The sequence below is a fragment of the Panthera leo genome, chromosome C2, assembly GCF_018350215.1.
Source record: "Panthera leo isolate Ple1 chromosome C2, P.leo_Ple1_pat1.1, whole genome shotgun sequence".
In the NCBI taxonomy this organism is placed as follows: Eukaryota; Metazoa; Chordata; class Mammalia; order Carnivora; family Felidae; genus Panthera; species Panthera leo.
In genome coordinates, this window is record NC_056687.1 from 93,065,965 (window position 1) to 93,092,382 (window position 26,418).

The window sequence follows — 26,418 nt, forward strand, 5'->3', positions numbered from 1 at the left end:
CGACTTCGACTCAGGTCATGATCTCACAGTTTGTGGGTTCCGGCCCTGCATTGGGCTCTATGCTGACAGCACAGAGCCTGGAGCCTGCTTCAAGGCTTCACGTCCTCTCTCTCTCTCTCTCCTCCTCCTCCCCCTATCTCAAAAATAAACATTAACTTTTTTTTTAAATCCAATGCCTTTAATTCTGATTTTATGCCGTAATCTTTATAAAATAGTTCATTTCTCCTATGTAAGTTAAATTGAGTCATTTCATTTTCCTATTTTGCTTGTCAGTGTGAAATATTTAAAATGAGTACATGGACTTCTCAATTCTTCTCAACAAATTAAGGACTGTTATACCTTATTTTAGCTTTTAATTCTAATCAGTCTTTTGTAGTGAACCAAGTGACCAAATAAGACATAATCACTAAGATTTCACTGAATCCTTATATAGTGACAGCACTATTGCATATGTTCTGCTTACATTTCCATTTTTCCCATCTACTCTGGAATTTAGGTGACTAGTTTGGGATTTGGTATTAAAACAACAGCCGTGTGTTGAAAGAAGTTCTAAAAAGCAGTCATATAGGTCCTTTACTGATTTGTCTATAAATCTGTTACTGAGGACACAGATTGTTACATTGTAGGGCATCTTTGAATAAAGTGATCTTTCTGATTATACTAGAAGAAATGTTTGATTTGAGTAATTGGCTTGTTTAAAAGAAACTAGATGTTCCTCTTTCCATTATCTACCAGCAAACCTAGAAGAAAACATGTAGTCTATCACAACCAAACACATAGGATCTTATGACATATTTTTTTTAAATTTTTTTAACGTTTATTTATTTTTGAGACAGAGAGAGACAGAGCATGAACGGGGGAGGGTCAGAGAGAGGGAGACACAGAATCTGAAACAGGCTCCAGGCTCCGAGCTGTCAGCACAGAGCCCGAAGCGGGGCTCGAACTCACGGACTGCGAGATCGTGACCTGGGCTGAAGTCGGCTGCTTAACCGACCGAGCCACCCAGGCGCCCCTCTTATGACATATTTTGTGTACTAACCTCATCCAGACTTCATCCTAACATCCCTACTTCTAATATTGTTTTCCCCATTCAGTTATTCAGTTTTGTTTTTATTTTTAATTGTGATAAAACACATGTAACATAAAATTTACCATCTTACCCATTCTTTAAGTGTACAGTTCAGTAGTGTTAAGTATACTCATGTTACTCTACAGTCTATCTCCACAACTGTTTTCATCTGGCAAAACTAAAATTCTATTCTCTTAAACAACTGCATTTCCCTCTCACCTCAGACCCTGACAACCACCACTCTTCTTTCTCTTTCCATGAATTTATCTACTCTAGGTACCTCAAATAAGTATTTTCCTTTTTGTGATTGACTTATTTAACTTAGCATAATATCCTAAAGGTTCATCCATGTGGTAGCATGTGTAAGAATTCCTTTTCCTTTTAATGCTGAATAATATTTCATTTTATATATATATGCATATATATGTATATGCATGTATATATATGCATATATATACATGCATATACATATATATGCATATATATATACATACACACACACACACACACACACACACACACTACGTTGTATATATCCACTCATCTGTCACACATGGGTTGCCTCCACCTTTTGTTTTGTTTTTTTTTGTTTGTTTTTTTTTTTATTTTTTAATATATGAAATTTACTGTCAAATTGGTTTCCATACAACACCGAGTGCTCATCCCAAAAGGTGCCCTCCTCAATACCCATCACCCACCCTGCCCTCCCTCCCACCCTGCCCTCCCTCCCACCCCCCATCAACCCTCAGTTTGTTCTCAGTTTTTAACAGTCTCTAATGCTTTGGCTCTCTCCCACTCTAACCTCTTTTTTTTTTTTTTTTTTTTTTCCTTCCCCTCCCCCATGGGTTTCTGTTATGTTTCTCAGGATCCACATAAGAGTGAAACCATATGGTATCTGTCTTTCTCTGTATGGCTTATTTCACTTAGCATCACACTCTCCAGTTCCATCCATGTTGCTACAAAAGGCCATATTTCATTTTTTCTCATTGCCACGTAGTATTCCATTGTGTATATAAACCACAATTTCTTTATCCATTCATCAGTTGATGGACATTTAGGCTCTTTCCATAATTTGGCTATTGTTGAGAGTGCCGCTATAAACATTGGGGTACAGGTGCCCCTATGCATCAGTACTCCTGTATCCCTTGGATAAATTCCTAGCAGTGCTATTGCTGGGTCATAGGGTAGGTCTATTTTTAATTTTCTGAGGAACCTCCACACTGCTTTCCAGAGCGGCTGCACCAATTTGCATTCCCACCAACAGTGCAAGAGGGTTCCTGTTTCTCCACATCCTCTCCAGCATCTATAGTCTCCTGATTTCTTCATTTTGGCCACTCTGACTGGCGTGAGGTGGTATCTGAGTGTGGTTTTGATTTGTATTTCTCTGATAAGGAGCGACGTTGAACATCTTTTCATGTGCCTGTTGGGTTGCCTCCACCTTTTGGCTATTGTAAATAATATTGCTATGAATGTGAGGGTACATCTTCAAAGCCCTGCTTTCAATTCTTTCGGGTGTTTACACAGAAGTGGAATTGCTGTAATTTCTTGAGGAACTACTATACTGTTTTCCATGGCAGCTGTACATTTTATATCCCACAAACCATAAAGGTTCTGATTTTTCCACATCCTTGCCAGCACTTACTATTTTTTGGTTTTCTGAGGTAGTCACTCTAATGAGTGTGAGGTGGTATCTCACTGCGGTTTTGATGTGTCTTTCCTTAATGGTTAGTGATGTTGAGCATCTTTTCATATGCTTTTTGGCCATGTATATACCTTCTTTGGGGAAATGTCTACTCAAGTATTTTGCCCGCTTTTAAATTGGGTTGTTTGTTTTCTCATTGTTGAATTGTAGAAGCTCCTTATATATTCTGGAAATTAAACCCTTAAAGATATATAATTTGCAAATATTTTCTCCCATCCCGTATGTTGCCTTTTCACTCTGTTGATAGTGTCCTTTGATGCACAGAAGTTTTTAATTTTGATATAGTCCAATTTATCTATATTTCCTTTTGTTTCATGTGTTATTTTTACTTTGATTTAACCCCGTAAGTATTCTATAAGCTGCCTTAAGCTCTTCCTAGAAGAGAATATAAATAATAATGTAGTCACTCACTCTTCAGTATTAACTATCCTGTCACTTTCCTATGACAATTTAACTATTTGTACCTTGTTGTGAACCTTTTTAATTCGTTAATGGCATGAATATAAACAAATAGTGCCTGCATATTTCAACAGAAGTAATGTATGTATGAAAACAATTTTTCATGGGCCTCCTGTATTTTTAACTGAGTGGCCCTTGCTCCTGACCATCTTTTTCAAAGATGATTGTGTGGTAGATGGCCTTGGAAGGAAAGGCAAGTCTGCTCACAGCCTTAGATAGTGGAGATAGTGTCTTCCTCTAGAATAAGGACAGGCATGTTTATAGCCCATTATAAAAAGATTTACATTTCTTAAACTCAGGATTCCTCTTTTGTAATGCAATCTACTGAATGTGAAGATGTCGCCTGGCTCTCTTTTCATTGCCATCTGGGAATTGTGGCTCAAGGAATCAGTACAACAAAAGACATAAACACCAGCTACTGCTGTTGGTGTAAGAAACTGTCTTTTGTCTCCGGCCTTGGAAGTTCATGTCTTCTCTGAGCATCCATGAAACTGTCAGACTAACTTGTTAGCTTGCAAGTAGAGAAAAACTCAAACCCTTCATGGTGCTTGGCAACATATTATAAGGATTTTTGTGAATATACTTGGAAGTCATTTAGCCTAATCTCCTACTCAGTCAAGACTTTCTTCTACACATCTTGACAGATGGCATTCTAAATATCACTTAAATGATTCCAGTAAAAGGAAAACTCTTCTCAAAACCTATTGCATCATTGGTCCCTCCTTATGTGAACTGAACTATTTATAACTTCATAATACTGGGTTTTGCCTAGCCTCATCTGGTATTGCATAGAAGAATTATTCTGTTTTCTACATGACAGTTCTTTGTATTTGAAAGTACTTGCTTATTCTCCACGAATCTTATTTAGCTCTCTAGACTTATCATTTTCGTTCCATATCATCACACACTATGTTCTCCAGACCCACTAGACACTCTAGACACCACTACAGTATGGTGATAATTCTCACAGATGCTCAGAACTATAGATGAATTCAATAGACTATATGGTTAAGGCACAATTTAGAGAAAATATCATTTATTATTCGGACAGAATGCATTTGATTGATTTAACATAAGTTTTATGTACAGTTTTTGTAGTTCTGTTGTAGTGCCACACTTAGCTTATGATTAAAATATTCAGACTTTTTCCGTGTGGTCACTCTCAAATCACGATTGTATTTGGCAACTTATTTTTTCAATCTATAACATAAGGTTTTTATTTTTAACCAGTCCGGATCATTTTGAATTTTGCTTCTGTCATCAGTGACATTAGTTCCTTGTTAGATAAAATTTATGCCATCTGAAAATTTTATAGACATCCTTTCAATCACTTAATCTTAGTCACTAATGGAAATATTGTCCACAAAAAAAGGCTAAGGACAAGCCATTAAATTCTTTCTTTCATAATAACACAGACCATACTTCAATATTATTGATCAGTTGTCTGGCCAGTTATAATCTACTGAATGATGCCATTATCTAGCATAAATGTCACCATTTTATCCACAAGAATATCATGGTTTGGTGAAATTAAAATAATCCACATTTTTGGAATTCTCTAGATCTACCAACTATTTCTAAAAAAACTATTTCAGTACCTTACTATTAAAGTAAGAGGAGTGTCATTCAGGAGGATGAATCAATGCTAATTTACCTTACTACTGACCAAGTAAGGTAAAGAGAGCTGGATTTAGGCATCTTTGCCTAAACAAGAAATTGATTTTCTGATCCCTAATCGCATATAAAGCCAAAGCCATAAGCCCCTGAAGGAGTAATAGCTAACCTTCTCATTCACATATCCTAGCAAAAACCCATGTCTTCTGGTGGAGAAATAGAAGCAAAACACATCTGTCTCTGGGGAAATATATAGGAAACTCTCACGCCTCCATTGTGACTTTTTGGTGCAGTTGGAAATATGCTATATTTTTATAGTGGTGATGGTTATAAACTTGCCAAAATGCATCAAACTATACGCTTTAAAAAGGTGAATACTACAGTGTGTAAATTAAGCTTCATAAAACTGATTTAAATAAAAGTATATTAAAGTAAGTTAATTTTCTAAAAATTAGAGAATAAAGATGAGAACAAAGAACATGAAATCAATATTGCTTTTAAAAACAAACTTAATTTTGAAATGGTAATCATTACCATTAAAATATAGGTCTAAAAAGATGTCCCAAGGAAAATGAATTAAACAGAGGTAGTTTAGTAGTTTTATCTAGATCATTAAAAACCTTGTAAGTTCTCTTATAGCAGTTTCTAACAATATGTAACAAATGAAGAATGTATTATTTCTTCCACATGCCATTAAAATGTTTGCTAACTTCATCATGTATTACTCTTAATGTATATGAAAAGCAGAAATGTACAACATATTCCCTGTTTGCATTGTAATAAAATGAGAAATTAGCAATAAGAGCTATAAAAAAAACTACCCTTTGGAAATTGAACAACACTATCCTAAATAATTTTTCAATCAAAGAAGAATACGAATCTATAATTAGAGACTAAGGAAAAAAAATTATGAGAATAAAATATACTCTATCATTCTTAAGTATATATATAGTCAAGGCTAAAATCAGTTTAAAAAATCATAGCTGTAGATTCTTCCTTTATTTAGAAAGAAAACGTAAATAGATTGAATATTAAGTGAAATTAAGAAGAGAAATAATAAAATCTAGAGAGGACAAAAATGAATTAATAAATATAAAAGAAATGAATGAACTGAAAGACAGGAAGAACAGACTGAATGGCTAAATCTAAGGTTAGTTTGTTGAAAAGACTAAAAAATGAAAAACTTCTGGCAACTCAATACTAGCATAATATTTTATAAAAATCACAGAATAATAATAATAATAATAATAATATCACTTTATTTTTATGTTTGTTCACTTTTGCCCTGGATATAGTTCTGTTCTATTATTCACTTTCTTAATTCTTTAATATTCTGTTTATTAATTTCAATGTCCTTTTGAATCAGTAATTAATAGAAATCATCCCTGCAAAATGTCAAAAGACAAAGTCCACAAGATCATGTTGATAAAATCAAAGGATATTTGAAAAATTTCTTGAGGGAGGAGCCAAGATGGTGGAACAACATGGAAGTTTTTTGCGTCTCATGTCCATGAAATACAGCCAGATCAACACTAAACCATCCAGTACACCTAGACAACTGATTTGAGGATTAACACAACAATCTGCACAACCTGAACCACAGAACTCAGCAGGTATGCGGCGCGGATAAGTGAACTGGGGGAGAGAGAAGCCATGGAGAGCAGGGAGCTGTTTTTGCTTGTGGAGAGAGGATGGAGACAGGGGAGAATATGGGAAAAGCACCCCCCCCCCCCAAAAGCAGCTGGAGAGAAAGTGGAAAAGTGGAAACAGCTGCAGGGACTGAACTAAAAGGGGAGAAAGGAGAAAGGAGAGGGTTTAAAATCCATTAAGACTATAAATGGGGAGCACAGAGTCTGAAATTCTGCAGCTCGCAGCTCAATAATAGGTGGTGCTCTGGTGGGAAGGGCAAATCCCCAGGGACAGAGTGGAGTCCAGGAAGTCCTCAGGCCACACGGGGAGAGGTGGTTCCCTTCTGGGAGGACAATGGTAGAGGCTGTGTGACAGCACCCCCCCCCCGCCCCCTCCTCCCTCCCCCCCCCCCCCACCAGGCAAAGGTGCTAGCATACCCTGGAGAACAGCCACAGTTGCTGGTGCTGGAACAAGGTTGTTAGGGTGAAGCCTGGTGCCAGATGCGTGTTGAGATTTTCCATAATCCCTGAAACACTGCTGCTACAGTGAACTTTTTCATGCGCACGTGAACTTTTTCTGGTACGGGCTGGCAATCCAGGCCTTTCTAAAGAAGGAAAAAAGGTCTCTGATACACAACCTAAACTTACACCTTAAAGAGCTGGAAAAAGAACAGCAAATAAATCCCCAAACCAGCAAAAGACAGGGAATAATAAAGATTAGAGCAGAAATCAATGCTAGTGAAACCAAAAAAAAACAAAAAAAAAAACAGTAGAACACATCAATGAAACCAGAAGCTGGTTCTTTGAAAGAATGAACAAAATTGATAAACCACTAGCCAGTTTGATCAAAAAGAAAAAGGAAAGGACCCAAATAAATAAAATCAAGAATGAAAGAGAAGAGATTATACTCCAATAAAATGGGCAATCTGGAAGAAATGGACAAATTCTTAGAAACATATACACTAACAAAACTGAAACAGAAGAAATAGAAAATTTGAACAGACCCATAACCAGTAAGGAAATTGAATTAGTAATCAAAAATCTCCCAAAAAACAAGAGTCCAGGACCAGATGGCTTTCTAGGGGCATTCTACCAAACATTTAAGGAAGGGTTAACACCTATTCTCTTGAAGCTGTTCCAAAAAATAGAAATGGAAGGAAAACTTCCAAACTCTTTCTATGAAGCCAGCATTACCTTGATTCCAAAACCATACAAAGACCCCACTCAAAAGGAGAACTATAGACTAATTTCCCTGATGAACATGGACGCAAAAATCCTCAATAAGATATTAGCTGACTGGATCCAACAATATATTAAAAAAAATTATTCACCACGACCAAGTGGAAATTATACCTGAGACGCAGGACAGGTTCAGTATCCAGAAAACATCAATGTGATTCATCACATCAATAAAAGAAAGGACAAGAACCACATGACCCTCTCAATAGATGCAGAGAAAGCATTTGACAAAATACACCATCCTTTCTTGATAAAAACCATCAGGAAGGTAGGGATAGAAGGATCATACCTCGAGATCATAAAAGCCATACATGAAAGACCCAACGCTAATATCATCCTCAATGGGGAAAAACTGAGAGCTTTTCCCTGTGAGGTCAGGAACAAGACAGGGATGTCCACTCTCGCCACTGTTACTCAACATAGTATTGGAAGTCTTAGCCTCAGCAATCAGAAAACACAAAGGAATAAAAGGCATCCAAACTGGCCAGGATGAGGTCAAACTTTCATTCTTCACAGATGACATGATACTCTATATGGAAAACCCAAAAGATCCCGCCAAAAAACTACTAGAACTGATCCATGAATTGAGCAAAGTGGCAGGATATAAAATCAATGCACAGAAATCAGTTGCATTCCTATACACCAATAATGAAGCAACAGAAAGAGAAATCAAGGAATCGATCCCATTTACAATTGCACCAAAACCCATAAAATACCTAGGAATAAATCTAACCAAAGAGGTGAAAAATCCATACACTGAAAACTATAGAAAGCTTATGAAAGAAATTGGAGAAGACACAAAAAAACTGGAAAAATATTCCATGCTCCTGGGTAGGAAGAACGAATATTGTTAAAATATCAATACTATCCAAGGCAATCTACATATTCAAGCAATACCTATTAAAATAACACCAGCATTCTTCACAGAGCTAGAACAAACAATCCTAAAATTTGTATGGAACCAGAAAAGATCCTGAATAGCCAAAGCAATCTTGAAAAAGAAAACCAAAGCTGGAGGCATCGCAATCCCGGACTTCAAGCTATACTACAAAGCTGTAATCATCAAGACAGTATGGTACTGGCACAAAAACAGACACTCAGATCAATGGAACAGAATAGAGAACCCAGAAATGGACCCACAAACGTATGGCCAACTAATCTTTGGCAAAGCAGGAAAGAATATTCAGTGGAATAAAGACAGTCTTTTCAGCAAGTGGCGCTGGGAAAACTGGACAGCGACATGCAGGAAAATGAACCTGGACCACTTTCTTACACCTTACACAAAAATAAACTCAAAATGGATGAAAGACCTCGATGTAAGACAGGAAGCCATCAAAATCCTCGAGGAGAAAGCAGGCAAGAACATCTTTGACCTCAGCCGCAGCAACTTCTTACTCAACACGTCTCCGGAGGCAAGGGAAACAAAAGCAAACATCAACTATTGGGACCTCATCAAAACAAAAACCTTCTGCACATCAAAGGAGACAATCAGCAAAACCAAAAGGCAACTGACAGAACGGGAGAAGATATTTGCAAATGACATATAAGATAAAGGCTTAGTATCCAAAATGTATAAAGAACTTACCAAACTCAACACCCAAAAAACAAATAATCCAGTGAAGAAATGGGCAAAAGACATGAATAGACACTTCTCCAAAGAAGACATCCACATGGCCACTGACACATGAAAAACATCCCTCATCATCAGGGAAATACAAATTAAAACCACAATGAGATACCACCTCACACCTGTCAGAATGGCTAACATGAACAACTCAGACAACAGATGTTGGCGAGGATGCGGAGAAAGAGGATCTCTTTTGCACTGCTGGTGGGAATGCAGACTGATGCAGCCAGTCTGGAAAACAGTATGGAGGTTCCTCAAAAAATTAAAAATAGATCTACTCTACGACCCAGCAATTGCCCTACTAGGTATTTATCCAAGAGATACAGGTGTGCTGTTTCGAAGGGACACCTGCAGCCCCATGTTTATAGCAGCACTATCAACAATAGCCAAAGTATGGAAAGAGCCCAAATGTCCAATGGTCGATGAATAGATGAAGATGTGGTATATATATACATATATACATATATATATATGTATATATATACCACATCTTCTTTATCTATTCTAGATATCTTCTATATCTATATCTATATCTATATAGATATACATATATGTATATGTATATATATACCACATCTTCTTTATCTATTCTAGATATCTTCTATATCTATATCTATATCTATATCTATATAGATATACATATATGTATATGTATATATATACCACATCTTCTTTATCTATTCTAGATATAGATATCTATATCTATATCTATATCTATATGTATATACATATATGTATATGTATATATATACCACATCTTCTTTATTCTAGATATCTTCTATATCTATATCTATATCTATATCTATATCTATCTATCTATCTATATACACACACACACACACACACACAATGGAGTATTACTCAGCAATCAAAAAGAATGAAATCTTGCCATTTGCAACTACATGGCTGGAACTAGAGGGTATTATGCTAAGCGAAATTAGTCAGAGAAAGACAAAAATCATATGACTTCACTCATATGAGGACTCTAAGATGTAAAACAGATGAACATAAGGGAAGGGAAGCAAAAATAATATAAAAACAGGGAGGGGGACAAAACAGAGAACAAACTGAGGGTTACTGGAAGGGTTGTGGGAGGGAGGATGGGCTAAATGGGTAAGGGGCATTAAGAAATCCACTCCACGCCTGGGTGGCTCGGTTGGTTAAGCATCCAACTTCGGCTCAGGTCATGATCTCGCGGTCCGTGAGTTTGAGCCCCGCGTCGGGCTCTGTGCTGACCGCTCAGAGCCTGGAGCCTGTTTCAGATTCTGTGTCTCCCTCTCTCTCTGCCCCTCCCCTGTTCATGCTCTGTCTCTCTCTGTCTCAAAACTAAATAAACGTTAAAAAAAATTAAAAAAAAAAAAAAGAAATCTACTCCTGAAATCATTGTTGCACTATATGCTAACTAATTTGGATGTAAATTAAAAAAATAAAAGTAAAAAAAAAAAAAAAAACCTATTCCCAAGAAATTACAACTTAAATCAAGATCCAACTTGGAGTTATATCTCACCAGCTTACATTTGACAATATTGAACTTCACCAGAGCTTTGTGCTCATAAAAAATAGTGTTAGTAAAGAAATCCCCACCCATTTGTTTTCCTGAGAAATGGCTAATCCACAGAGGATGCACAGCTCCTCCACATTTCAAGATTAGACCTAGTCTAAAAAGTGGAGACTGTTTCTCAGTGACTCAGATAAGCCCCATCTTCATCCTTTCTTATCATTCTCATAAGACCCTGGATGACTCAGGCCCTCTTTATTTTCTTTGAGGTGATTCTCATTAGTGAACATTTTAACAATTACAATAGCCTGATTAAGAAAATCTCCTTAACTGCCAGGTGCATTTTATCTTTGAGAGTTTGGTACTGTGACTCAGATGAGATTGATCCTCTCCTTTGGATCCCTGCTTACTCCATCCTTGTAAATGGGTCTTCTTGGAGACCTTTGCATTCTGTTCCTGATGGGTGGTCTGGGCTCTCCTAGGGTCTCTGATATCATACTAAGGATTTGATTTTGATTTAGAGTACTCACTTGATTTCTGGTGCCACTCCTTTGATTTCATGGTCTGACCATTTGGTGATTTCTGTAAATGGATTGATGGTTCATAGAGATCTTATTTCTTTTTAGTGAAAGACAATAAAAAATCTATTTTGTGAAGAAAAAAATAAAAATAAATAAAAATTTTAAAAAAGGACATTAGGCAGTTCTCTTCCAGAAATTAAGGTGTATTTTAAAGTGACAGTATTAATTTTTTAAGTTTATTTATTTATTTATTTAGAGAGAGAGAGAGAGAGAAAGAGAGAGAGCAAGCACAAGCAAGGGAGGGGCAGAGAGAAGGAGAGACAGAATCCCAAGCGGACTCTGCACCATTGGCAGCAGGGCAGAGACTGATGCAGGGCTCAAACTCACAAACTATGAGATCATGAACTAAGCCAAGATGAAGAGGCCAGTGTTTAACTGCCTGGGCCACCCAGGCACCACTAAAGTGACGATAATTGAAACAATTTGTGCTGCATGGAACAAATTGTAAGGTACAAAGAACACATAGAACAAGTGTAAGATACAAAGTGCAGCCATGGTCCAACTTAGTGCATGTAAACTTAGTATATAATAGAGGTGGCATATCAATCACTGAGAGTAAGATAAATTATTTGACAAGTGAATTGAGACACTTCAAATAATCACCAGAAGAGACTAACATTCTGGATTTACAACAATATTATGACCTTAGGACTTAATAAAACAAGTGCAGATGCATGCATGCACACAAATCAAATTATGTGAACTTTAATATAAAAGATTAATTCCAAAGCACTCACAAATGCAAATCATAAAAAGCATAAGATATACCACAGCCAACAAATTGATAAAGAAAATATGCCTTTATCTATTATAATATTTATTATTTTACATGATCTCATTCTGTTAGAATAGTGCTAGTCAATTGAATGAGCAATCATGGCCTGTTACTAACACTCCCTCCATTCTTCTGACCAAAATTCAATGAGTTCTATAATTTAATGTTTAACATGATCTTGTTTGTTTGTTTGTTTGTTTACCAAAAGCCCTATCAACATAGCTAAATCAGAGTCATTTCTTCGGTAATAAAATCAGACCATCAGCACAGAGTTCTTCCCTCTCTGATTAGAATTGCAGGGATGGTGGGCTTTTTGTTGGTTTATTTGTTTTTTCACTTTAACGCCAGTAAGATTGTCCATTTTGGTCCTAGACTGCCTCCTCAATAATTATGAGAGCCAAAAATAATAAATTGCCAAAAATAATGTCTCATCTCAAATTTCTAAACATTCTTTTATGATTGTAACTTCACCACTCAGGGTAGACTGGGTCCAGATCTTCTTTGGGTCTATCAGGTAAAGCTGTGATTCACATGGTACAGTGTGAGGTGATGTTATTGTTAAAAAAAACCATTCCAGTCTACCAATAGTGATTTCTAAGCTCGTGTTCTCTACTTGTATTTTTTCAACATCAGAAAGAGGACTTGTAATTACAAACAATTTTTTTAATCTATCATTTTTCTAAAGTCGCACTGAAACAATTCCTAGGTTGTTTACCTCATCAAACCTCACTATCCATGAAAATCTTCTTCTCCACCTACATCCCAAACTATTTTTGATGACTCTTCCTCTCCTTCCTCCCTCTTTTACTAAACCTTTCCCTCATTACTTCTCTTGCCCCCCACCCTCCATCCTTCTCTCAGGTCTGCATTTTTGTCAAAAGAATTTGTCTGACAAAGCAAGATTCTTAGAGAATAGCTCAGCAATGCCAGAACACTACATCATGGGCAATGAGATGTCAAAAGCTAGAAACATCCATTCAGTAAGGATTTTGTCCCATCACATTTGTAGGAACCTCGTAAAAATGCACAAGTGAATGAATGATTACAAAGAGAGAGGGAAGAATTAGCTATAATGTGGAAGAAAAAATTCTATTTAGTCAGAAGACCTAGGCCCTTGACAGAACTCTGATCTTATTCCCTCTGATCTACTTTTACAAAATTACTTTTACAAGGATAAAATGCATAAACATACCTTGTAACTGTACTCTTTTTCTGAATTAGCATAAGTTATTAGTATTCAGTACTGATATGGAATGAATTCATGTAATAGTTTTTAAATTTCCAACACTTCAATCAGAAATCACCAAAGGAAATGATCTGTGTTCTTGGGGTTTAATGCATTCATTTGTACAAATTGTTAATCATAGGGTAAAGTAAAACTTCGCTAACTTAGGCCCCTCTAATTCAGAAATCATCATACGAAAAGCCATCTGTGTAATATGAAGTACTGTGGCTAGGGACAGGAAACACAATAAACCTGAAACTTTCTTCCACTAATTTATTGTGTATGATTTAGAAAGGTCCCATAACCTCCCTGGTTTCTGTTAACTTGTGTTTAAAGTGAGCTAAATTATTCAATCAAGCCATCTTATCATCATATAATTCTATGATTCTACATGGGCCAAATAGATGTTTCTTTTCTACTTTATTCTGTCTAGAAGCAATGGATTTGGGAAAGGAATTATTTTTGTTGGCATGTTTTTTTAATCTGGACATGACTAGGCTTCAGGGATCACATGAATTCGCTAAATTTGGGCACTTATGTTGTGTGCATTTTTCTGGGTAGAGGTACACAGCTTACATGTGATTCTCAAAAAGCTCTGTGAACTTCTCAAAAAAGATTAAAAACCACTTACTTCAATAATGAATTAATGCCAAGTGATTCACATTTAACTTGTAAAAAACAGGCTCACAAGAAGTTTGCTTAATAATACTGTGTTGGTTCTATAACACTCTGTATCCCACATCAGTAACACAACACACTCTGTTACTATAAGCTACATTTCAAACTTCCATTAATAGCTCTGTCCCCACTTGGTGATGGGCCATGGACTACATCTGTCTAATTCATCTCATTATATCAAATACCTTGAACGGTGCTTAGCTCTCAGTGAATCAAAGAAGTGAAATGTCTGCCAGTTTATCTCTAGGGGAGAAGATAGCTGGGGAATGATCATCTTTTCTTCTGGGCATGGATTGAGATTCCAGAACTCAGATGATGGAAAAATAAGCAAGTAAAGATAGATAATCTTATCCTCAAGCCAAGCCTTGTAATTTCAATAAAGAAGAAATGGAAACCCAAAATGAGTAAGGGCTAACCAAAAGTGGCAAGGTCAAGACTCAAGTCCTTAACCAATGGTACATGATTCCTTTTATGCCACTACATTGTCCAGCTGAAGGAAGACACAGAACCTAATTATTTTTTTAGTACAAATAAACATGTCACCCAAATTCCAGTTCCTTTCTTTTAACTGAAATTCAATTACTAACTCCTCCATTATAAATACACATTACCATAAATAACCTCCGATTTTTACCTGATTTATTAACATTAAAAAATAAAATAACATGTCTTATTGTAATATAAGTTGTATTCAAATTTTTTGTCACTGTCATATCTACAGAAGATACTAGGCGCTATAAATAAAATTGCTTTTATCATGCAAACTTAATTAGTTTTCAACTTGTTTATTTGTCTTAACTGACAGTTACAGGAGGAAAAGGACTTCATTCATTAGTATCTTTTAAAATATATAGTACATAAAATTGAATACATGTTATTTCATTCCTATACACTTCTGGTAATTGACCTTTAAAACCTAACAACATTTACATTTCTTTTTATCTTTTTACAGGAGTATTGTTTTAAACCCAGCTTATTTCCGAAATCATCTTCGCCAGGCAACAGTGTTTAGATGTCTGGAGAGATATTCAGAAGCTGCTCGGTATGTTTGCTATAACTTTTGTGAAGATTTATTTCAAGTTAAATTAATTTTATTCTCAGCTTCTGGTAATAGCATAATAGAACTTTCCATTTCTCTCATGGAGCATGATTTTACCAGAATTATTGTCTTATAAACGTCAAACCAACAATTATTGACTATCTTTTTCTTTAATTAAAGCCATTCTATGTTCATAACTCTTTGTAAAATTCAAACTTTCCAGCCATGAGGTCACTGATGATGATGGGAAAACTTCCAGGGAAGACTAGAAATGAACTTGACCTCTGCTCTCAAGTAGGTTCCTGGTCCTTGTCATAATGACACAATTCTGTAACTCTCTCTTTCTTGAGTTCTGGAAATGAAATCCAACCACATGAAAAAGACCTCAGGAGTGCTCTTTCTAGAGGACATGGCATCAGTTATAACGCCAAGGGTTGTTAGAGCTGTCCCAACATCTTGCCTCCTAGACCCCAATATGTTTTATAAAAATCTAACAAAACATATTTTAATATTCTCATCCCCAAAACGTAGACTTATGGCAAAAAAAAATTGCAAGAATTATGCAACAGCTTCAGTGTCACACTCGAAATTCCTTCTCACCTATGACAACCAAGGCATTTTTCCTTCTCAGATCAAGCTCATCATATTAGACTCCTCTTCCCTTTGATGAATTTTCATCTCCTAAGGTATAGCTACCTGTTATTTCCTACTTGTCGACTGTAGTATTCCAAGAATTTAGCAAGAAAATCTGAGTGGTTTCTACATTTAACTCCAAGCACAACTCCTAGGGAGATATCTGCAGTAATAGGATGAGAAACCTAGGTTGCTGGTAGTTATTGTCTTTAGAACCTTTAAAAATAACACTTTCTTGGAAAGTGAAGTTTAAGGAATTTAAATGGATAATAAAATGGTTCCAAAAAATTAATACCATAAAGTTGACATGAATTCCGTATTGTATAAGAAGGTCCTAGGAGTTACCAAAACTGAATTAAGTGATGGATATGGAAGGCAGAATTAATCCCAACTATATTGACTTTGCAGTCAAACAACTAATATGCCACAACATCTATTTACCTGTGTGTTAATGTGTGTTTTAAAAAATTAAAATAGATCTTTATCTATCTATCTCTTTTTTTACATTCTATTTTTCCTTATACTTTTCTCTAATGTATTCCATTGAATGTGCTCACTTATGACTTCTTCCTAAATTTATTTTCTCCACTGACTTGCCTCTGTGACTTTCTTTCCACCCACATACTTTTCCTAACTATGTGAATGAGAGGGAATTTTAGGAGGTGATGGTAAGCTTCCTTCTGTCCCATACTTTTTTTTTAAAAAAAAAGTCCCTAGCTACAAATGAAACTAACAGGTTCAGCATAAACAGATACCACTATCTGTAAAATGATTTTTTGTTTGTTTGTTTGTTTTTTCTGAGACACCTGTGTGGCTCAGTCAGTTAAGTGTCTGGCTCTTGATTTTGACTCAGGTCATGATCTCAGGGTTCATGAGTTTAGCCCTACATTGGGTTCTTCACTGATGGCAGGGAACTTGCTTGAGATTGTCTCTCTCTCTATCTCTATCTCTGCCACTCTGTGTTCATGCGCTTGCTCTCTCTCTTTCTCTCTCTCTTTCCCTCTCAAAATAAGTAAAATAAACATTAAAAAAAATTAATAGATTTTGCTAAGAGGTGGTTTATTAATGTGTGTTCTGAATCTAATCAAAAGATCAATAGAAGGGGCGCCTGGGTGGCTCAGTCAGTTGAGCGTCCCACTTCGGCTCAGGTCAGGACCTCGCAGTTTGTGAGTTCAAGCCCCGCGTCGGGCTCTATGCTGACAGCTCAGAGCCTGGAACCTGCTTCGGATTCTGTGTCTCCCTCTCTCTGCCTCTTCCCCGCTCATGCTCTGTCTCTCTCTATCTCTCAAAAATGAATAAACATTTTAAAAAAATTTTTTTAAACAAAACAAACAAAAAAGATCAATAGAAGAAGGCTAGATGCAACTTCAAAACTAGATTTCAACTAGTAAAAAACGGCTAATGGTGTTCTCCGAGCCAGCTGGTACAGACTCTATAAAGTCAATTGTTAAATATTCTGGAATTTGGGGAGAGCCAGTTATAAAAGTAGAGGAGAAATTAGCAATGCTGGGAGAATTTACACTGTGGAAATTGGCAAATGCTACAAATCCTGGCTTTTTTGGCTTGGGTGAGAGCCAGATTACCAGCATATCATAGACTATAGCTTAATTGTACCAAGTGTGATTGAATTAAAGTTATGACAAAAAATCTTTATGGGTCCTAAAATAAACAATGAGAACTTGAAAATTAGGAATTTGTCAGTATTTGCCATGTAAAATTGGAACTGAATATCCATTGTCCTTGATATATATATCCCTGCAGTAGAATAAGCATATCTGTTTAATATCATGGGATTACTGACCTGACAATATTCCTTGAGGAAATTCCTGATAATTTTTGGAACTATGCTGGCATAGACTTTCCTAAAGAGAAGCATATACAATTAATTTCAGATACATGTGTCTGTCATCTTGGTTTTCTTTGGAATTATAGTTCTCAATATACAGTATTACTCATTATGTTTTCCCCAAGGGAAAGAATGCTACGCACCATGAACATGAATATCATATAGGCCCTTAGCAATTAGATTTTTACTATAAAACAATAAGTACAAATCAATATATAGAACATTCATGTTTATCAATTAAATTCTTGGAGATAGTTTAGTTCAGTCCTCTTACAAGAATATTATATTAAAATTCACTGGAAAAGCCAACACATCAAAGTTATTTTCTCTAAAATGCCAAGTAGTCATGTTTCTGAAATTGAAAGACACTTACCAAATAAAAAAAAAGGCCATTACTATGTGACTTTGGAAATCTTAAAACCATAATTCACAGTGCAGTGGATTATCTCTTTCTGATTCAAGTTAGAATATTTATAACCAGTCCCTAGAAATTGGGCCAGCTAAGGTTTTCTGAGCCTAACCAGCTCCTCTGAGAAAGGAATACCTAGTGACTAGGCCAGAAAAGATCTCCAGGACAGCCTCATAAAAGCCCAGATTCTCAACCAGAGAGACTAGAAAAAATGCTATAACCTGTTGAATGGAAGGTATTAGTCAACTTTACAACAATGAACAAGAATATATAGATGATAGAAAATGAATAAAAATAGGGATATTTTATTTTGGTTTAGGTTCTACAGGGATGCTGGTCATCCTTGAGCAGACAACTGGCACTGGTTAACTGATGAAAGCACATTTTCAAACCATAAATCTAAATTGAGATTGCTGTAACTCCTCAAGAAACAGCCAACCTGTGAGGCTTTACCTGAAGTAACAAGTACCCTAGCTCTTTAATACCTCTGTTTCAATGCAATGAAAGTATATGTGTTGAAGTAGAATATCCTTGCTCAAATCTGTCTTTTCTCCCCCAACACACACACACACACACATACACACACACACACACACACACATCATTTGGCACTACCTTCATAAGAAAGATGGTAAGACAAGAAAAATATGCTGAGATGTGAAACAAAAGTAAAGACTATTTTCTGAAGAGAACTAATGACTTTAAAAAATTTTTTTTTTATGTTTATTTATTTTTGAGAGAGACAGAGAATGCGAGTGGATTAGGGGCAGAGAGAGGAGACACAGAATCCAAAGCAGGCTCCAGGCTCTGAGCTGTCAGCACAGAGCCCGACGTGGAGCTCGAACTCACAAGCTGTGAGATCATGACCTGAGCCCAAGTCAGATGCTAAACCAACTGAGCCACCCAGGCGCCCTGGGAACTAATGACTTTTGATAATATGAATGGCATGTCTTTTATTTCTATTTGCTCAATGACTTTCACAGAGTTTGGCATATACCAAGCATTGGTTCAGGGTTTACAAATTAAATTAGCCAGTTTTGAGTTTATGATTAAGAACCATTTAGCTGCAGCAGTAAAGAGATGTTACATGAAATTTTTAGTACAACCCTGGTATAAAGATAAATATGAGAGTGTGCACATAATAGTTAAGTTATGGTAACATTATCATGCCTTCTATAGTTAAGATCTATAAGGAAAAAAAAAAAAAAAAGAAAGAAACTACACAGAATATTTAGTTAAGACCATGCTGTGTAGGAGGAAGCAAACAGAAGGTAATACCAAAGGGGAAAGTACAACCAAAACTTCTATCCATCATTAAGGAGGAGTTAGTTGTGTATTTATACATATATGAACTAGATGAGGGATACTAGAGCAGTAATAATACATTTAAATGCTCACAAATGGCAGGCTTATGGTGTGTGAAGGAGGCCAATAAGATAAAAGTGTTGTTGTATTACAGACAACTAGAGACCACAATCTACAATGGCCATATAACTTATCTTTTAAGCTTGTTAGTGAAAATGGGCACTATTAAGAAATACCAGGAAAACAGGCATAAAATAGGACTGCTATGAGCACACTGGCCATCTGGTCACCTACCACAGCCCTTCTGGAGGCAGTGGCCATATTCAAGTCCAGCTAATGTTGCTATAATCAAATGTAGGTTCAGTGTTGCAGATTTTTGAGTCTTCAAGAAATAATATTTTTCAGAACTTGGCAAGAAGAAATTTCTTAAATTTTAAATGCCAATTATTTCAAGTTTTTCAAATACTGTGTCATCTTAAAAAAACTGAAGTAGTTCCATAAAAATGTAACTCACTGATTTGTTGCAACAAATCTTGTCTGTTCTACCTTTTATTTATAATATTATTTAATAATACATTATATATAATACTATGAGAAATCGATTAGATAATAAAATATGTACCTTTGCCCTTCTTAAAGTAATACACAAGCAATATGTTCCTGTTAATCCAAATCAAAACACAGTACTTTAAGATAAATTAATTCATGGCTACCATGATAAGCCAGATAGTAGAGTTAGTAGAAGTGGGAGTAGGTGAGTTTCTGGAGACCCAGCAAATAATTTGGGAGTTTGGTTTTATTGTTATTTTGTTATGAAAGCTAATCTTACTGGAAATTGGAAATGATGCATATATAAATCACCAACCTCCAAAGAAAAGAGTGATCCAAAAGTAAATTTAAGTGTTTGTTCAGAAATCTAGTAACATAAAACAGTGGTATTGCTGTTGATAAGCAATCACTCTGGAGTAGTACTACAATAGCAAGCAGGAAGATACTATGTCAGCTGTTTTAGTGTCATAGAACTCTGTGATTTTAAATGAGATTATTATGTATCTTGAAAGGGAGGAGAATATACTGACAGGTAGATCAAGACAAGTGATTCTGAAGAGATGATAGTAGTGTTGGGAGTTTATTTCATCTTAGTTCTTATTCAATTGGAAGTGTAAAATCCATTCAAACATCATGCAAGATGCTAAAAATACATCACAGATTTTTTTGGTTAGAATAAGTTCTCATTTATGCCTTCAAATAGTATAAATGAAGTGTGTAGGCTAATTTTTATCCTTAAACTGGCCATATGCCTGAAGAGCTTTCTCTTTCTTTATTGGAGACAGTTTGCCTTTGCCAGAACAGCTTTAGTGTAGGCTAGCATTAGTCAGTCCTATGTGACATATACTTGTATGTTCGAAGATGGACGTGATCATTCTACCATTAAGTGATTTTCCCTTTTCCTAGGTATGAGAAAACTGTGTGACCCCTAAGCATGGTAAAATGTTGCTTCTTCATGTATGATTTCCAAAACAGATACTAATAAAGACAAATTTAGTCATTTCACATAGCTTAGGTTGAATATCTGATTATAACTCACGCAATTTGTAGTGTTTGTGATTTTAAGGAAAAAAGAAGGTTGAAATATACTAAAACTTCAAGTTTATAACCACCTTTTAAGTCTTAGGGATTTAAAATTACAGACTCATAAATGTCTAAACTTACAACAAATGTACTAATCTTAAGGTTCAATGATATGCAGTGGCTTAAAAATAATTGTCCTTCTGAAAACTATAGAAAGCTTATGAAAGAAATTGGAGAAGACACAAAAAAACTGGAAAAATATTCCATGCTCCTGGGTAGGAAGAATGAATATTGTTAAAATATCAATACTATCCAAGGCAATCTACATATTCAAGCAATACCTATTAAAATAACACCAGCATTCTTCACAGAGCTAGAACAAACAATCCTAAAATTTGTATGGAACCAGAAAAGATCCTGAATAGCCAAAGCAATCTTGAAAAAGAAAACCAAAGCTGGAGGCATCGCAATCCCGGACTTCAAGCTATACTACAAAGCTGTAATCATCAAGACAGTATGGTACTGGCACAAAAACAGACACTCAGATCAATGGAACAGAATAGAGAACCCAGAAATGGACCCACAAACGTATGGCCAACTAATCTTTGGCAAAGCAGGAAAGAATATTCAGTGGAATAAAGACAGTCTTTTCAGCAAGTGGCGCTGGGAAAACTGGACAGCGACATGCAGGAAAATGAACCTGGACCACTTTCTTACACCTTACACAAAAATAAACTCAAAATGGATGAAAGACCTCGATGTAAGACAGGAAGCCATCAAAATCCTCGAGGAGAAAGCAGGCAAGAACATCTTTGACCTCAGCCGCAGCAACTTCTTACTCAACACGTCTCCGGAGGCAAGGGAAACAAAAGCAAACATCAACTATTGGGACCTCATCAAAACAAAAACCTTCTGCACATCAAAGGAGACAATCAGCAAAACCAAAAGGCAACTGACAGAACGGGAGAAGATATTTGCAAATGACATATAAGATAAAGGCTTAGTATCCAAAATGTATAAAGAACTTACCAAACTCAACACCCAAAAAACAAATAATCCAGTGAAGAAATGGGCAAAAGACATGAATAGACACTTCTCCAAAGAAGACATCCACATGGCCACTGACACATGAAAAACATCCCTCATCATCAGGGAAATACAAATTAAAACCACAATGAGATACCACCTCACACCTGTCAGAATGGCTAACATGAACAACTCAGACAACAGATGTTGGCGAGGATGCGGAGAAAGAGGATCTCTTTTGCACTGTTGGTGGGAATGCAGACTGGTGCAGCCAGTCTGGAAAACAGTATGGAAGTTCCTTAAGGAATTAAAAATAGAACTGCTCTATGACTCAGTAATTGCGCTACTAGGTATTTATCCAAGAGATACAGGTGTGCTGTTTCGAAGGGACATATGCACCCCAATGTTTATAGCAGCACTATCAACAATAGCCAAAGTATGGAAAGAGCCCAAATGTCCATCAATGGATGAATGCATAAAGAAGATGTGGAATTATACATACACACACACACACACACACACACACACACACACACACATATACATACAATGGATTATTACTCGGCAATCAAAAAGAACAAAATCTTGCCATTTGCAACTACATGGATGGAACTAGAGGGTATTATGCTAAGCGAAATTAGACAGTCAGAGAAAGACAAATATCATATGACTTCACTCATATGAGGACTTTAAGATACAAAACAGATGAACGTATGGGAAGGGAAGCAAAAATAATATAAAAACAAGGAGGGGGACAAAACATAAGAGACTCTTAAATATAGAGAACAAAGGGTTACTGGAGGGGTTGTGGGAGGGGGGGATGGTCTAAATGGGTAAGGGACATTAAGGAATCTGCTCCTGAAATCATTGTTGCACTACATGCCAACTAACTTGGATGTAAATTTAAAAAATATATAAATTAAAAAAAAAGTAATTGTTGCCTTAAGAAAAGTTGAACCTTTTGGATATGACCCAAATTATAAGTAAATTATTGCAAGAATAAATTATTTTACATATGGGAAAAAACATTTAACATGGGCTATTGAAAAGGACATCCAAAAATTCATTAGAATAAAACGAACACTGGGGCGCCTGGGTGGCTCAGTTGGTTGAGCATCCGACTTCAGCTCAGGTCATGATCTCACAGCTTGTGAGTTCGAACCCTGTGTTGGGCTCTGTGCTGACAGCTCAGAGCCTGGAGCCTGCTTCGGATTCTGTGTCTCCCTCTCTCTTTGCCTTTCTCCTGTTCATGCTCTGTCTCTCTCTGTCTCAAAAAATAAAGATAAACATTAAAAAAAATTTTTTTTTGTAAAAAAAAAAAAACATTGACTCTGTGAATTCTCCCATCTTGCTGATGTATGTCATGATAATTACTTTTGTTCCTCTTCTGTTTTGAATGATGTGCTATGCATTTGCATTACCTATAGACATTTCTAAAATAATTTAGAAAGCTACCATTCTTAGACTGTGTGCACTCTCTGCAAATAATGGCCTGGAAAACTTGTGGAAGAATATAGAGAAAGATTTTTTTCTGTCCTATAAATCCAACCTTGCATCTTAAAAAAAAAAAGTGGTAGGGTAATGAAGACTACATAAGAAAGAGTGCAGAAAGGCGCTAGGATGTCATGTTTTAAGTGTGAAGAAATAAAGATGTCCTCTTCTTTTCCTTTCCCTTCAAGCGGATGTTCACATGATTCCACATTTCCTATAAGAGTGGAATGTAGAAAAACATAAAAAAGTTTAATGCAAAGGAGCTGAAGTTTAACTCCTGAGTATTCTGTGCTATTTTATGTCTAAGTGTTGCCAAGTGAATTAGAGTTTAGTCTGCAGATGCTAAGATTATGATAAATGGATCAAAACCCTCATGTAATCTGTAAATTGGAGATAATAATAGCATTTAAGTCACAGAGGTTATGAGGATGAACGAGACAATTTGTGTAGTACCTGTTACACAATACTTGGCACATCATAAATTCTCAATAAAACAAATATGCTATTATCATTGCTTTTGTTGTTGTTAACAATTGGAGCTCTTTGAAGATAGATGAAGCTACCTAAAGAGACAATGAGTTTCTCAACATTGAATCCAGAACATGTTGAGCAATCATTTAGCTGAGATATTGCGCTACAAGAGACAAGTTTGCACACAATAGTATTAGATCTTGTCTCACTCTGAATCAACACATCTGTGTTTTTGGAAATCCCAGTGTTAACATAGGAGTTGAAAGGCATGATTTTGGTTGGTTTAAGGAGTTGAAAGGGGCAAGATGAAAAGTTTTGCATGTGAATATGTCATGAATTTTAGCATCCTCTTTCATTCTGAGAGATATTTCCATTATTCTTGAAGTGAGTTAGAGTGGAGAGTTCCCCCAGAGTGGGCAGGTGGAAGTTCAAATTACATAAAGATAACTGTTCAGGTCACCTGGTTTTGACTCCAGTTCTCCCTTTTTTTCCTTTCCTCATTTCTGTCAAAAATAGCAGTACCCTGACAAAAGAGTAAGGTGGAAATCCTAACAGCACATAGCCAGAAACTCTCAAATTCTGCACTGCTCCACCCCCTTTTTTTAAATACTGGCATTGGTTCATCACACTATTATGCACATAAATTGATCTTGATGCCACTAATTGTGAAAATTGCTTATAAGTCAAAAATTCTGTTTCTGTATCTATCTTCTGAATGGGGAATTGTCTACATTAGAGAATTAGAGTCAAGCCTGTGTTCCACTTCCAGGACTGCAATGACTAGCTGTGTGTGACATTGGGCAAGTTAATTAAGTAACCTCTTTCAGTTTCAATTTCCTCAACCATAAAATGGAGATAATAATACTACTTTACAAAGTAAGCACAAGGACTGCATGAAATAATGAGTATAAAACACTAAACTCAGTGCCTGGCATATAGTAAGCCCTCAATTAATTATTGCTGCTGCTGCCATTATCTTTGTTTTGTTGCTGTTGCTGCTGTTGTTGCTCTAAGCTTTGAAGAATGATGTCTAAAACCCTAAAACATTCACTAAATTAATTCCGTCAAGTGTAACTTTGGTATAAATATTATATTCCTGAACTACCACCCCAGTTTATCTCAATTTTGGCAGCAATCATCTATGATCCCTTGCTCTTTGCCAAACTTTATGTCAGATGCTTGTAGTACATTATCTTTGCTCCTCACAACTCTGCAAAGAAATTATAGTCTACATTTTTTAGGTGAGAAAACTTAAGCCAGAGTTTGAATGACTTGCCAAAGATCATATCATTGATAAGTAGTAAATCTGGAATTCGACCTTAATTTTATCACCAAGACCCTGACTCCTACACAAAGGATGCACTTGTTATTGTCAGACTTCATATTTACCACTTGGGTGAGTTTGAAATAGGATTGCCTCATTGTGGTATATTTCATATTTTCATTTTTTTATCACTAGTGAGCTTGTGCATATTTAATATATTTATTGGATAATCATGTTTCCTCTTCTGTGAAATGCCCATTTGTGTATCTATTGTTCATTTCTCATTGAATTGTCTTTTTATCCTTGAATCAGGGGGTTCTTTATATATTCTGGGTACTAATAAATTTTAGTAATGTATGTTCCAAGTAATTCCTTCCAATTTATGGTTTATATAATCATACTTTTTGGTATCTTTTGATAAAAAATAAATCTCTATTTTTAATGTAGCTAAGTGTAGTCATATCCTTTATGATTTGCACTGCTTGAGTTTTTAAAAAATTCTCTCCTATCCCAAGCTCATCAAGATAGACTTCTATATTGTCTTCAAGAGTTTTAAAGTTTTTCTTATGCCTTTAATGTTTTGACCCAATGATAATTGTTTTTTTTTATATATGATGTGAAGTAGGAGTCTATTATTATGTTTTTCCCTCAATGGATAGTTATGTTGGTATCATCTTATTAAATCCCTTTGCTACTGAACTTCAATGTTAGCTCTGTTTATATCAGTTTTCTATATATGAATATGTGCATTTCTGGTCTCCATTCTTTTCATACATCTATTTGTCTGTTGCATTGCCAAAACCACATTATCCTACATAGAATAGTTTATAATATGTCTTCATATCTAGCAAAGGAAACGTTCCCAACTGATTCTTTTTCAGAAATATCTTGTCTATTTTAAGCCATTTGCTCTTCCACATAAACTATAGAAAGTCTGAATTTGAATTCCAAACCAGAAGAGTGTAGGTTCTAGTTAGGAACTCCCAAGGAAGACTTTCTTACTTTCTTTTTTGCCCTCTGCTAGGATCCAAGGCCAAGACTGACATGCTATTCCACTATTTTGCTCTGTAAGAGTTTCTCCTAATTCTTTCACTGAAAGTGTTATTTTTAAGAAAAAGTTTAATCAGGTTGCCTATTCAATCTTTGCCCTGCTAAAACTTCAAGACTTGTCTACTTTTCCCCATACACATGTCCTGTTAAAAGAAAGTTACTAGGCCAATAAATACTAACTTACATCCTCAGGAAAAAAAAACAGCTTTTTATTTGC

The 26,418-nt window shown here is 35.8% G+C and overlaps 1 protein-coding gene across 4 annotated transcripts in view; it reads left to right on the forward strand.

Annotated features, from left to right (window-relative positions):
• Positions 1-26,418, forward strand: part of SPATA16 (spermatogenesis associated 16) — a 242,839-nt gene that overhangs the window by 105,128 nt on the left and 111,293 nt on the right. For all 4 annotated transcript variants that reach the window (XM_042903103.1, XM_042903104.1, XM_042903105.1 and 1 more), the window contains exon 4: positions 15,048-15,137. In XM_042903103.1, coding sequence (XP_042759037.1) covers positions 15,048-15,137 — 90 coding nt within the window. The remainder of the gene's footprint in view (positions 1-15,047; positions 15,138-26,418) is intronic.